The following is a 15,514-nucleotide window of genomic DNA, read 5'->3' on the forward strand; positions in this document are numbered from 1 at the left end:
ATTCAATGCAAGCCTTCCATGTCCCCTCCAGTGTGTCACTCACCCTCCTACCCTCACACTTAAGTAACCACTAACCTGAGCTTCCGAGTTATCATTGTCCTTAATTTTCTCATGCATTCTTTACATATGTATGCACTCCTAAACAATCTATTGCTTTTGCATGCTTTCAACCTTTATATAAATAGCATAATGTATGTATTCTTGTATGTTTTGCCTTTTTTCACTCAACATTTTGACTATGAAATTGACCCATAATAATGGTTATAGCTTCAGATTAGCTATTTTTGGTGCTGTGTAGTATTCCACTTTTTGTATATACCATAATTCATATTTCTAGTCTCCTGCTGATGGGCTTTTAGCTGGTTTCCAATGTTGTTATTGCTACCAAACAATGCTGCTATGAACATCCTTAAACATGTGTCTTGGCACATATTTAAGCATGTTTCTCTAGGGCATATACCAGAGTGAAAGTAAAAGGTCAATTCTACAAAGTGATCATGCTAATTTATATTCCCACCAGCAGCAATAAGTACATTTTTACACTTATGTCCTGCTAAGGTTAATTGGAAATTCTCCTTTAAAGCAAACTGAGTTCGGGGCACCTGCATGGCTCAGTCGGTTGAGCGGCTGCCTTCTGCTCTGGTCATGATCCCAGGGTCCCTGCATCAGGCTCCCTGCTCCATGGGGAGCCTGCTTCTCCCTCTCCCTGTGCCTGCCGCTCCCCCTGCTTGTGCTCTCTCTCTCTGTCAAATAAATAAATAAAATCTTTAAAAAAAAAGTTTATGCAAATTGAGTTCAAAGCATGCTGAAAATGAGTAGGAGGCCTGGTGCTAATAGTGACTAAACCTAAAAATCAGCCTACCATGAGCACAGGCTGACTGTCAGATGTAGACTGAATCCAAGGATATTCAGGCTGGATTGAGACAGGTTTGGGACTTTTTTTTTTAAATCAGTCATGTTTTAATCTTTATTATTGTCCTCTAAGATTAAAAAAGCTCATCATAAACAAAATTAGTTTAATAAATACTAAAACGCATCTCATAGAAGTGGAATATCCCCATGATAATTAACCATTAACCACATGACTTATAATCCACCCAATTTTTCTATACATAAACCAACTTTTTTTGTTTTGCTCAAACAGGTTCATATATTCTGATTTGCAGGGTTTTTTTTTTTACTGTTCAATATATCTTTATAAGGAAAGAATCTACATTTATCGAAAATTCTATTGTTCAATGAACATTTACTAAGCACCTGTTCTTGGGCAGGATAGAGTCTATAAAGAAAATTAAATAACTCCACCATTAAGAGATTCCCACTCTGAAAGGAAAGAAAATAAGAGATGTAGGTCATTATAATGGCCCCGTTTATCAATCACCTTCTATGAGCCAGGCACTACATTCGACCCTTAATGAATGTGGTAAGCAGAACAACACCCCCCCCCCCCCCCCAAAGATGCCCATATCCTAATCCTAATAATGCTATGTTACATGGCAAGGAGGAGTCAGGATTGCTAATCAGCTAACCATAAGATAAGGAGAACATCTGGACTCTCCAGAGGGCCCAATGTAATCAATCACATGAGTCCTTAAGTGGGGGGAGGAGGAGGGAAGCAGGAGAGTCGGAACCAGAGAGATGGCAGCATGAAAAATCCTTGACCAGCTATTGCTGGATTTGAAGGTGGAACGGGACTACCAACCAGGGAATATAGGCAGTTTCTAGAAGCTGGAAAAGGCAATAAAATGGATTCTCCCCTACAACCTCCAGAAAGGAGTTGCAGAGAGAACTCTGCTTGGGGCCAGCCTGGGAGGACTGTGTGGAGCCATTCAAATGATGGGCAGGATTCTGACAGACAGAGACGGGAAGGAAAAGAGAGGTTAGGAAATGCGATGTGGTTCGGTACGGCCACAATCTGGGGCGTGTGGTGGTATCGGGCAGGAGGCAGGGCGGGGCGCAACGGCTAGACACCCATGCTCTCCAGCATGATAGCCACTAGCCATATGTGGCTATTAATATTAACTTTTAAATTAATTGAAATCAAATAAATTGAAAATTCAGTTCCTCAGTTGTGCTAACCACGTTTAAATCTTCGACAGCCACGCGTGTCTAATATTGGACGCTGCCGATATAGAACATTACCATCCCCGCATAAAGGTCCAGCGGACAAAGCTGCAGACAAAGGGAAGTCACTGTGTTCAAGCTGGTCAGCAGCTCTGTGCACCCGAGGGAGCAAGGGGCAGTCTGTCGGCTCTCACAACACTCTCCACTTCACCCTCGCACTTACGATCTACTTTTATGTCCTCTCCCCAGCTTGCAGAGTTCTCCAAGAACACATACACAATAAACTCCACCAAAAATACTTAAAACTCCAGCACTGTCCTAGAGACGCTTATCTAGTCCTAAAAATGAACTGTTCTGGGAAGTGGATACAGTTTTTCCCCACTGTCAATACTTTAAAGAAAAAAAAGAAGAAGAAGAACATTCAGCCCTTATCTGAGTCCGATAGATCCATGCTGCCCTGTGAAATGACTTTTAAAGAGCAAGGGCAGAGCCTCACATTTGCAGAGTATTTGTCAGGTTTCAAAGCATCCGCCGCATTGTCTCCAGGAACCTCAGTCAGTACTGTCCTCCCCGGGTGGGGGGTGGGGGGCGAGGCCTGTCCTGAAGCTCGAGCTTTCCTGAGCAGCCCTTCCCCGATCGCAGAGGCTGCCCCACCCTGGCTCCAAAACAAGGAGGCTGAAATCAATGTCTGGGGAGTACACAGGGCTCCACACCTAACAAGCTTAGATTTCTGCCAAAGGTAAGATTATGTCGTGATCTAGCATTTGAGTTTAGAATGATGTCAGATGCAAAGGGAAATCCAGTTAATTGCCATAATGACCCATGTTGCTTTGGGGTCTTTATGGGGTTGTTGGGAATGTTCTTGGAGATCCAATTCTCTTATCCCCTCGGTGACTCTAGATGAGTGCAGAGCACATATGTACAATGCTAACCCTGTTTGGCAGGCCTCGCAAACAGCTCCGATCGATTTCTCATCCGCAACTCAACCCTTGTCCTCTCCCAAACAGCTCTGCAGTGACAAACGAGGAAGGAGGGGGCCTCCTCGTGGACATCGACCCCCCCCCCCCAAACCCCCAGCAATGCCAGGAACTTGGCTGCTTAAACAATAGGTCTCTATGTGGTCGGGAGAGAAAGGGTGCCCTGTACCTGCTAAGGAAGGCCATGCTCCCTTCCCCCAGGCCCTGCCAGGGGGGTGAGGGAGGAGGCCAGAATGAAGACAGGCATCAAACCAGAAACACTCCCTTCCCCCTCCCCCACCCCCTGAACTGGCCAGTAAGGCTTCTGACCCAAGCATCAGCTAATGAACTTTTCTACTCTGCAGGGCTGGGGACTCAGATGTACAGGGTCGATCCCCCTGAGCAAGGGAGAGGGAAGACTGCTCACTGCCGACTCAGCCTTACAAATGAGCCCTTTGGCCAGCTGATGTAGATATCTAATGCCAGGGCCTGGGCCTGCCCTGTGACTAGCCGGCCAAGAATTGAAACAAAAGCCAATAATCACTCCCCAACGTGGTATTTTAGGTAGGGCCACATGCACATCTAGAAGACGGGGAGCAGAAGGAGGCAAGACAGGAGTCCCTGCTCTAGGAACTTTGGTTTGTCTGCCCGTGTGGTGCCAAGAATTGAATTAATCATAAACTTTGGTTCATGACGCTCAACATTGGTCTATGCAGGGCCCACTTTCATTTTTCATTTAATCAACCACTAATCTTTACTAATGGACAAATACCTTCAAACCCATCCTTCCCTCCCGCAAAAGGTAAAGTATTGACACTAACTTACACTAACCATATGGTTTACCCCACCATGTGGTTCCACCCGTCTGCTCCCCCAGAACTTCACCCTAAATCCTGTGTCCAGCATTACCTTGCTTTTCTTTTCATAGAGCATTATTGTAGCTATATGTATTCCTAGAAGATACTTTCTTTAATTTTAGCTCTTTTTAAGTTTATAAGATGACATGCTCCATCTTTTGGTGTATTTCTTTTACTTAATATCATATTACCAAGATTCATCCATATATTTGCATGTCACTGTTGCTCATTTGTTTTGCCTGTGTATAATCCTCTACCATGTGAATACATCAACTAATCTGCCCTCCAACTAGTGGGCCTTTGGGCTTTTTCCAGGCTTAGAGTATTACAAACATGGTTGCATCGGTCTCCTTCTGGACATGAGTTTCTCTTGGGCATATGTACTTAGGACTGGAATTGCTGGGCCATTAGAGTGTGAACTTCAACTTTGGGAGATAATGAGAAAATATCAAAGTGTTTTCCATTTGATAGCATTTCCTACAGTTTCTAAGATGATTATTTCATCTTCCTGTCCTTCTCAATTTTGTGCCTTTAAATTTCACATGCCACTTCTATCAAAATGTTTAAACCAAGTTTTTTGCCTAACACCTGAGTAGCATTTCAGATAAATCCCCCAGGTGGAAAAGAAGGGTCTTGTTATTACCCGGCACACAGGTAATAAGAAGGGTGTCTACACAGACTCAAGGACCCACCCCAGTCCAGACACTGAGGCAGACTAGTCAAAAAGGAAGGGTACTGTCTAGAAGCTGCTTCACACCTGTTCCCCATCCCAGTTTGCTTGCTCTGTCTCTCCTCCCCCAAACCTCCTACAACCACCACACATACTAATTTTTAAACAAAGAACAAAAGCCTATAAATGGGGGGGGACATTATTCGTGAAGTAACCAATTTCAGGTTTAAATGGGAGCAAGGGGTCTAGCTTGGACATCACTACAGAGTCTGATCCGTTTCAGTAAACAGTTACAGAATGCTTTGCAGAGTGACCCAGCACACTGACAAATAAGACCTCTATTCTGCCCTCACGGGGGTGTGAGTTTGTTCATGTCACAAGACAGGGCTGTGCGTGATGTCCAAGGGGGCAAGTCAGTGCTGAGAAGGTGGAGATGCTGGCCTGATCTCGAGATGCTCATTATAGAAAGATCAGCAAAAGTTAGAAGGTAAGTAAACCAGATACAGAAGTTGGTCGAAGGAGAGAGTGACCAATTCTCCCCAAAAGCGTGTTCTGCAGGAAAGTTCCTGGGGAGTGGTGCAGGAGCTGGGTTTTGAAGGGCAAAGCACGCCAGCGAGAGGAGAAAGAACCAATAAAGAATAGACATAAAACAAGAAACCAAATTCCTTACTCAGACTTCTTGACCTTCCCATTTTCTCCTATTTTCAAACTTCTTAAATCTACTTCCAGCCTCCAGTCGTGCTAAAGCACTAAGAAAGTGGAACCCGTGGAATGCTGTTAAACGTGCATTGTCTGCATTAATTTATTTTTTTCTGCAAACAACAACAAAGTCCATCCCCACCAGGCACCTGGCCCTGTGCTGAGCTCTGGGGATGCACCAGTAAAGAAGATGGGCCCCATTCCCGCCGTCACCCAGCTCCTGGGCTTCCACGGCAGACAGAGGATTAGACAAAGACAGGCAGTTGACTTGGCCTGACCATCAGCCAGACTCCATCAGCCTGGGAGAGCCCCTCCCCCACCCCATCCTCCCCTGAAACATTTTCAGTAAATTGTACAGGATTAAAGAAATGACTGCCTCCTCGGTAATTAAAAGGATCCTGACCGCATCCCAGGTAGCCAAGTGGCTGCTCCGAACTCGGAGACCAAAAAATCAGGTGCTTCCTACATAATAGCCTCCAATCTGATACTTGATAGCTGTTGGTTTCCAGAGTCAAACAGATGTCAGGAATTTTATGAAGGCAGGAAGCAAATAAGGGAGCGAGGATTGGGGTCTAGGCCTCGGGGGAGCTCAATTAGTGAGCCAGATAAAGTTAAACCAAAAGGGCATGCTCTCGGTTTCCTAGAAAGTCAGCTGGAAAAGATGCCAATCCTTAAGCCTCTGTCACTCAGAAGATTAACAGAAGAGACCCAGGGGTGCCCAAGGGAATCCTGCGACGAGCCAGATGTTTCTGCTCCTCCTCTGACACTGCCACTGGCAATCAGAGCCACACACCTCAGGCCACCAAGAAGCCACAGAGGAGCGCTGGAGCCTTTGGGGATAGGCTGAAACTCGAAGACATCACCCTTTAGCGATTCAGACACCAAAAAGTAGTATCAACGCTTTCCTACAGCCTCCCCTGATGCATCCGGGATCGGTATTGTCTCATCGAGGAACGGCACCACCGGTGGGATGAGCACTCCCTGCAGCAGCTTGGGAGCACAGAGAGCGCACCACCTGTAAATCCATATAAACTGGGATTTGACTCCCACAGCTACATAGGCACCATGAGTGTTTCAAGCAAGCCAGCTAGCTTCCCTGAGTCTCACTTGCAAAATGGCACTAAAAAGACCCCCCTCCTGGGCGCCTTGGTGGCTCAGTTGGTTAAGCGACTGCCTTCGGCTCAGGTCATGATCCTGGAGTCCCGGGATCGAGTCCCACATCAAGCTCCCTGCTCAGCAGGGAGTCTGCTTCTCCCTCTGACCCTCCTCCTTCTCATGCTCTCTCTCTATCATTCTCTCTCCCTCTCAATAAATAAATAAATAACTTTAAAAAAAAAAAAAAAAGACCCCCCCTCCTTGTTCTTCTAAGCATAAGCGATCGTGGAAATTGCCCAGCCCCTGGGTTCCTGAAAGGCAGCTCTTCTTGTCATCTATAAATGCACCCAAGTAACCACACGCTCAAGACAACAGCTTTCCCTGGGTACTTTTTAAACACGTGTGTGTGTGTGTAAGAAAGAGAGAGAGAGAATGCAGTTGGGATCCACACAAGCCTATTTACAGTTCCTGTTTTATTTCATCACGTCTATCAAATGATTAAACCAAATAAGCTGGAGGGAAACCTAACCAATGTCCCTATTTTTCCCTGAAGCCCCTAGCTTTCCCCTAAAAGTTGCTTCCTCCAATTTCAGGAGGCAGAGAAGGAAAGCCATATGGCTTGAGATGCTAGACATGCCCAGCAGCAAACGAGCCCCCCACCATTTGTCTCCGGGCCTCTCGTGTGGGCGGGTATCCAGATTTCAGTCGGGGTGCTCTGGTCTGCGTCTCTGTCTTGACTGTTCCTAATTATTGGAGGGAACGCTGTGGCTCTCCTGACCTCGGAGTTTAAGAGCTGCGAGTCCTAATATCAAACCAAGCAGCTTCATTTAAAAGGCATCCTCATCTGCATCCATAAAAGTCCCTCCCGGAGCCCACACTTGCCCCAGCTTCGGGAACGCCTGCTGTCGAGGATTTACGACACGCCCTGGATCTAATCTGCGGCACCTTAACTGCTGCTGGGGCACATCTGGTCATAAAAGCGAGGGCCGGCACAACACGGGGACAAACACTTTTCTTTCCTAAGTGGCTGCAAATCTGATCTCACAGTGATAGCTGGGCTCCCACGTCAGCAGCCAGCATCTGGGCAGTCATGAAGGCTGGCCAGCCTTTGCAAGGCTTTTCCTCCACACACGACAGCTATAAAGAGGATTCTCATATAGCAAGAGCGGCGAATAAAGAACCTGCAGTCTGAACAGGTGGTAAGGGGGGTAGGCCCGGAGATATCCAGGAAAGCCCCCGGGGCTTAAGGAGCCAACCTGGTTTTCACAAAGATTCCAGCTGCAGCTCACGGACTCTCAGGCTGCCAGTTGAGGCAAGCAGCTATCCCGAGAGACTGCCCTGACATAAGCTGATTCTTGGCCAGAGATCCTCTGGATTAAGTTGGGTCAAATGAGCCACCAGGTGGTTTAAGAGCACATTTTTTAAGGCAGCGGAATCCTTCATTTAGACCAATTGGGATGGGAAGAGCAATCATCTAGAGCAGAGATGAGCATAATGCCTTCAGTTCCAGGAGATTTTTTTTACAATGCTCTGGACAGCCTGTCCTGTGCACACAATTGGCACGTTTCATATCGTTCAGAAACTCCAATCAGACCAAGGTTCAACAAGTAGTTCAACCCCCCAGCCCCGAAGTCAGGGAGAAGAGACTCTTGAACACTGCTCAGCTCCTCTCCGCAGCCCCCACCTCCACCCCTCCTCTGGGGCTGTGCCCAGCAGGAGAGAGCATTAAAATTATCTGCTGTGGGTTTTACGAGCAGCGATCGCTTTTTAAAACAACAACAACACAAGGTCCTTGTGTGGCTCTCGGGTAACCTAAAACTCTGGAGGCAGAGCTGGCCCCACCCCCCACCCCCCGCCGCCTGCCAAGAACGCCCGGCGCTCCGGGACCCGGACCGGGCGCAGTGTGAGACCACAGGGCAGCCCACTCGAGCGGAGAGCGAGCCTTTTAAAAGCGGACGCTGGAGGCACCCGCTCGGAGCAAAACAGCCTGGGAGAAGAGACGGGGAAAGAAAACCCAACAGTGACAGTTCGGGGTGGGGGCTGGGGGGGAGGTGGGAGGCAGAGTCGGCGCTGCAAGAAAGGATGGGGGTGGGGGTAGAACGGGAGAAATTGTTGTTCGCCCAGAAGCCCGCGGGGACCCGGTGGTAGATGCGGGGGGGCAGGGGGGAGCCCCGAGGTCTGACACCTCCCTTCCCCCTCCCCCCGCTCCGAGGGATGTGGGCAGGCGACCTCAGTCTCCCTCCGCAGGTGGGCGCGCGGCCGGGGGCGCACTTACCCTGGGGCCCGTGGTGCGGTGGCCGCGAGCTAGGGACAGCTGCACCAACACGAGCAGCAAGTGGGGCGTGAGCAGGCGGGCGCAGCGCGCGGGCAGCATGGTGCCAGCCGGGCCGGGCAGCCGGCTGCGGGCCGGGGGGCGCGGATTCCGCGGGACGCACGGCCGCGCCTGCCTTCCTTCCCTCGGGGGGCCCTCGCGGCGGCGGGCGGCGGGGCGGCGGGGGTGGCGGGGCTGAGCTCAGAGCGCGCGGTCATGAACCGCCAGGGAGGGGAGCTGGAGCGCGAGCGTGTGCTCTGCGCGCGGCGTTCGCTCGCTCGGCTCGGCCGGGCCGCGGCGGCAGCAGGTTGGACGCCAGAGCCCGGGCCATGGGAATTCCCGTTATAAACCCCCGGGAGGGGCGGGGCGGAGCCGGGCGGCCCTGATTGACGGGCCGAGGGGCCCGTAGCAGCCGACCCTCTGGCAGGTGAAAGCCAATCGGAGAGCGGACGGAGGGGCGGCTCGCGGTCAAGCCCACTGAGGAGCGACACCCGCTTGCTCAGCCTGAGTGGGCTTCGGGAGAGACTGGAAGAGGAACTTTCTCTCGGCCCTTCTGTCTGAGGAAGCCTCGAAGAGCTCCAGCAGCCCTAACTCCCGGAATGCCCACCCGGCTAAAGACCATGCCCTAAGCATGTGTAATTTTCAACGTAAGTCCGCGAGTTGTCCCAACAAGTCCAGCAAAATAAGCAGGAAAAATACTTGCAGCCCCATTTTTCTGAAGAGGATACTAGGGCTCAAAGGAGTTAAGAAATCTGCTTTCCCGCCGCATCGACACCAAAAACAACTGAGAAAGTGACCTGCAAAGGGCAGGCTGTGACTGGCGTTGGGAGTGGGGAGTGGATGCATTCACTTCTTTCAAAGAAGCTTCCAGGGGGTGACAACCCAAGTCCTACAGCATTTCCTCCAGGAGAAGTGCCGAGGAGATAAGGTGAAGCACGTGCTAGGCATCTGCCCGCTGGGAAGGGCCCCTGTGGGTATGGGATAGTGCCCACCTGGAACCCTGCAGTGGATCCAGGGTTGGGACCCAGGCATCCCGGCTCCCTGCCTTGGACTGCAGGGCCAAGGGGCAACCACTCTGTGGCCTAGGAGTTCTGGGAGAGGAGGTCAGAGGGGACCTGGTCTCCTATTGGGGGAGTGGAAGGAAAGTATTGAAGGGGAGGGCTAGTCTGTGGGTGCAAAGACCCCACAGCTGGGTCAGATTGGGGAGAGGGGACCTCTCCTGGGTGCCCAACCCACTTGGAGATGATAGCACAACAAAAGGTCCAGCCGGATGTTGGAGGGCTCTGCCCAGGATGGTCTCCAAAGGGCCATCTTGGGAATGGTCACATCTGCATCACACCAGCTCCTGGGCCAGAGCGAGATGATCCATTGCATTCAACCCAAGAGAACCATGGTTTCTCTTTTTATGTGGACTACAACCCTTAGTGTTTACTTCCATTGGTACGGACCACTCACTTCACTAGGAGGGAATTCTTTCTCCAGCCAGACTGGAAGCAGCACCACCAGTGCTTAATTCCTCCCCCCGTCTGTGCCTGAGAGGTCCTATCAAAGGTTAGCTCTGCTCCCTTATGCCTTCTCTTCTGGACTGTGTGAACATGCTTCCCACCCAACTCCTGCATTCAGCTTTGCCCACACCCCTTGCCTGCCCCATCCAGCCTCCACCCTACATCCTTCTAAAGAGCAAACCTGAATGTACTGCTCCCTACTTAATAGACTTAAACTCTCCCCGGTGCCCTCGGATAAGACAGCCCAGACTGGATGCTGGAACAATAACAAAGTACTTGTGGTTCTCCAAACAAAAACAAAGGACATCTCTAAGGGAACTGCTTCTCTTCCTCTGCCGAAAAGTAACACAGTTGTCAGACTGCTTTCTGCAGCTAGACAGGATGGGTTCAAATCCTGGGTCTGCCACCTAGTGGCATAACCTTGCACAAGTCACTTTACTTGTCGGGGGTCCAGTCTTTCCCTCCGTAAAATGGGGATAAAAATAGTCTCCACTTCCTGAGTGCTCAGGATTAAAGGAGACGGTTAAGTTAGAAACATCACCTCTGGCATAAGAAGAGGGTAAGGCAAATGCCTCATCTCATTTTATCCTCAGAATGATCCTGAGAAGTAGAGCGATAGATCCAACTTGACAGGTAAGTAAACGGATACGCCATGAGATTGTGACTTCCTTGCCTCATTTGGCTGGTAAATGACATCCCATATTCAAGGCCAGGTTTTCAGATTCTAATTCCGCCTCTGTCGTGTGATGACTGCAGTGTCCAGTCTCAAATGCTTTAGAGTTAGATGCTCCCTGTGTGCTGCATGGGGGATCTCTGCAGTGACCTGCAAAAGAACTGAGACTTGGGAGCTTCACTGAGCTGCAGGGAAGAGCATGGAAACTGCCCCTAGGATCCGGCATGCTGGGAATTCACCCAGCTGGACTTGTGACACTGGTCCAGTACTACTGTGCCTCTTGCAGCGCTTATATTAATTTCCGTGTGCCCCATGTGTTCACCCACCAGGGATCGGCAGGATGGAAATGGTATCATGGGGCTCAGCAGCCTGACAGGTCTGTCCTGACTCCACTTTCTTTCTGTTGCCGGAATTATTGAGAAATCTGCTGGAGTAAGTAAATATGCTTGCGATGGCCCCCAGTATCTGGCAGCTCAACGCACCCAGGGAAAAGGCATCACAGTCGTCCTTTCCATCCATAACACCGCATGCTGCTTTCCAGCCAGAAAGCCTATTTCCAACTGGTTACTGGTCCAAAAGTCTACATTTTCTGGATTTCGACCATGTAGCTTAGTTTAAAATATGAGCAACTGCTTTCCAGTTACTTTGCTCAGCAAGTATTTTCTTTCCCTCTGGTTGGCATGCAGGGCCTGTCATAACCATGGCCATCATTCAAATGATGCATTTTCTTCTCCCAATCCCTCCCAACCCCAGAGAAGGTTAGAAATTCCAGAGAACTACTAGTCCCAAACAGCGTCTCTCTGCCAGGCTCGATCTTCTGATCCAAGCAAAAAGTGAAATTGACAAGTTCCGTCTTTCCCTGGAGGCCAGGCTTATGGTCCAAAAATAAATCTAGCTATTCTGGCATCTGGTCTGTCCAGTTCTAGCCATACTCCTTGTCCTGTGGGACTTCTATTTGCAAGGGAGGATATTTCAGTAGAAGAAAAGTAATACTTTATATCCCATATTGAGGCCTAAAGTCCTCAAATATTTAGTATTAGCTCGGAATGCCCGTTTCAAGAATATCTGTGTTTCTATATAATCCCGAGGAGTCTTGCCTTGTCTCATATTCCAAATAGAACCTTTCCTTTTATTTTAAGAAGCACTTTGGTTCATCTCCTTCTGTGCCCAGCACAATGCTCACTATTATGAGGAATCTTTGGGTGCACACCCTGCCCTCTGAGAGATTACAATCTAATTTAAGATACAAAGCAGACAGATTCTTGGAGACCATATTTAAAAGTAATGTGTTTTGGGGACTCAGCAGGGATCCACTACAGACCTAATGACCAGGGAAGGCCTCATAACGAAGGTAGATCTTGAATGATGCTTTGGAGAAAAGTCCTTCTATAATATAAATATACCGTGATTTATGTTTGCTTCACTTATGACAACAGCTACCAACAGAAAAAGATGAGTAGTGTCCAAGGTCCTGGATTCTTTTCAAATATATTACTGCACTCAGAAACCTGAAACACCAAGAATCTTGGGTTTAAAAAAAAAAAAAAAGGAAACTATGTGAGGTGATGGATATGTTAATTGACTCGATGGGAAAAACCTTTCATAATGTATACATATATCAAATTATAATGTTGTGCACTTCAACTATCTTACAATTTTATCTGTCAATTTTACCTCATTGAAGCTGAAAAAATATGCATGTCAAAAATGATTAGAGTGATTTAAACAATTTAGAAGCTTATTTCTCTCTTTTGTACACAAACTCCCTTCAAAGTCAAGGGTAGCTCTCTCTAACCCAGGCTTCTTTTAGTATCACTCTGTCATCCTTTTTTTTTTTTAAGATTTATTTATTTATTTTAGAGAGAGAGAGCATGCAAGCAGGGGGAGGGGCAAAGGGAGAGAGAGAGAAGCAGACTCCCCACTGAGTGTGGGACCCAACAGGGGGCTCAATCCCATGAACCTGGGAGCTCAATCCCACAAACCTGAGATGACCTGAGCTGAAACCAAGAGCCAGACGCTTAACCAACCGAGCCACTCAGGCATCCCTACTGTGTCATTCTTAGTAAGCAGCTTCTACCTCGAAGCCCAAGATGGCTGCCCAAGTTCTAGACATCACAACTGTTTTCTTGTCAGCAAGGAGGGAAAAGGGTCAAAAAGGAGCATGCCTCTCTCTTTATTTTTTTATTTTATTTTATTTTTTTAAAGATTTTATTTATTTGACACAGAGAGACAGCAAGGAACACAAGCAGGGGGAGTGGAGAGGGAGAAGCAGGCTCCCCGCTGAGCAGGAAGCCCCATGCTTGGCTTGATCCCAGGATCCTGGGATCATGACCTGAGCCGAAGGCAGACGCCTAACGACTGAGCCACCCAGGCGCCCCATATGCCTCTCTCTTTAAAGACATCTCCTAGAAGTCACATTTTATTTTACCCGTATGACCACATCTAGCTACAAAAAAAGACTGAAAAAATTTCATCTTAATTTGAGGTGGCCACAGGTGTGCAGCTAAAAATCAGGATTTATGTTACCAAGAAGAATAAAATCCTGGGAGACAACTAGCAGTAGGAGCTATCATCATTCTGATGCCTGGAGTTGCCAAACAAAAGAACCATGAACAGTGCACTAGAGTTCAGAATGTTAAGTTGTGGCTTTCCTCTATCTCTGCATGTTCAGCTCCCTCATGCTCAAAAATACTAATAGGCTTAGGGCCAGATATCCAGACTCTTTTCTTTTTTTTGAGATATAATTGGCATATAACATTGTATTAACACAATGATTTGATACATGTATATATGTGAAATGATTACCACAATAAGTTAACATCTGCCTCCTCAAATAGTTACAGTTTTTTCTTGTGATAAGAACTTTTAAGATCTACTCTCTTAGCAACTTTCAAATATATAATACAGCATTATTAGTCTCATTATTCAGATGAGGAACTGAGGCTTAACCACAAAGGTGAACTTTATGCATGCACATCAAAAGTTTTGGCATCCTCGGGGTGCCTGGATGGCTCAGTCAGTTAAGCATCTGCCTTCGGCTCAGGTCATGATCCCAGGGTCCTGGGATCAAGCCCCATATCAGGCTCCCTGCTCCTCGGGAAGCCTACTTCTCCCTCATTGTTGTTAGCAAGCTTCAGTTCCTCCCTGGCTGTTGACCGGATATGTTCTTTCTTCTCCACATGGGTCCTCACAGCAGGATACTTGTCTTCCCCCAGAACAAGTGATCAGAACGAGAGCCCAAGATGGAAGCTGCAGTCTTTTATAACCTAATCTCAGTAGTGACATACCATCACTTCTGCCATATTCTATTGGTCACACAAATCAACCCCAGTATAATGTGGGAAGGGACTACACAGGGGTGTGAAGACCAGGAGGCAGGGATCAGTGGGAGCCATCTTGGAAACTGGCTACCACAGATAGCTGTAAACAACTTTGTTAGAAATGTTAATAAGAACGTAAATATAGGGCGCCTGGGTGGCTCAGTTGGTTAAGCGACTGCCTTCGGCTCAGGTCATGATCCTGGAGTCCCGGAATCGAGTCCCGCATCGGGCTCCCTGCTCGGCAGGGAGTCTGCTTCTCCCTCTGACCCTCCTCTCTCTCATGCTCTCTGTCTCTCATTCTCTCTGTCTCAAATAAATAAATAAAAATCTTTAAAAAGAACATAAATATAACAAGTCCCAAATTTTATTTCATATTTTCCTAGTTTTGAAGGTAACATACCTGAAATAAACAACAAATTTGACTGAAAACATCCATGCATCAAATGTCATGAACTTGGAACATATTCATCATGTAAATACTGATTCCAGATTTCAACTATATCTCTAAATGATCTAGCTTATCATGCCTTATGGTTCTTCTATTTGCATTTGCCTCATCAAAACACAATACTCTTGAAAGATTTGGTGGCTCATAATTTATTTTTTTATGGGTTTGTTTTTTTTTTTTTTGGTGACACATAATTTTGTTGAAGAGAGTATAACCATCTTCTTTGTTTCATAACTGCAAAACATTTTCATTTCCAGGTTTACAAACCTAATTTTAAACCTTCAATCTAATTAATATTTTCATTTCTGCATCTATTTCCTCTTTGCACATACACCTATCTTCAACATTTGTCTACTCACAAACCACCTCAAGTAAATTTTGGTGCTCAAAAAACCTAAAATATTGAAGAATATTGTCCATCTTTTTAGCAAAATAGGAAGGTGCAGGCTCTTCCCATAAAATATTGTGAAATGAAGTTCATCTTGTTGAGTGATTAACTGAATGAAAACAACATATTTCCTTTTTGTCCTTAAAAACATATTCTTGGGGCACCTGGGTGGCTCAGTCAGTTAACCCTCCAACTCTTGATTTCGGCTCAGATCATGAGCTGAGGATCCTAAGATTGAACCCCTGCATCACGCTCCATGCTCAGTAGGGAGTCTCCTTGAGATTCTCTGTCTCCCTCTCCCTCTATCCTCAACGCGCCGCCCCCCCCCCCGCGATACACACTCTCTTTCTAAAATAAATAAATAAATCTTTTTAAAAACCATATTCTTAATTCATTGATAATTGAGCTGGAGGAAAATCCACTAAGATATTATCGTCCAAAGAGTCATAGGCTAAGATTTCTCTTACATAATTTCACCATCTTCACTTGCTTATATTCTGGAGTGCTACCGACTCTTTGCATTTATCT

General features: G+C 47.3%; 1 protein-coding gene across 3 annotated transcripts in view; it reads right to left on the bottom strand.

Annotated features, from left to right (window-relative positions):
- SMOC1 (SPARC related modular calcium binding 1) overlaps positions 1-8,965 on the bottom strand; it is a 152,167-nt gene extending 143,202 nt beyond the window's left edge. For 2 of the 3 annotated variants that reach the window (XM_034992603.1, XM_034992602.1), the window contains exon 1: positions 8,617-8,965. In XM_034992603.1, coding sequence (XP_034848494.1) covers positions 8,617-8,715 — 99 coding nt within the window. In that variant the 5' untranslated portion in view covers positions 8,716-8,965. The remainder of the gene's footprint in view (positions 1-8,616) is intronic. The other variant, XM_034992605.1, reaches the window with a different exon arrangement.
- Between the last annotated feature and the right edge of the window lie 6,549 nt (positions 8,966-15,514).

This window comes from Mirounga leonina, unplaced genomic scaffold (genome assembly GCF_011800145.1).
Source record: "Mirounga leonina isolate KUSES-001 unplaced genomic scaffold, KU_Mleo_1.0 Mir_82, whole genome shotgun sequence".
NCBI lineage: Eukaryota > Metazoa > Chordata > Mammalia > Carnivora > Phocidae > Mirounga > Mirounga leonina.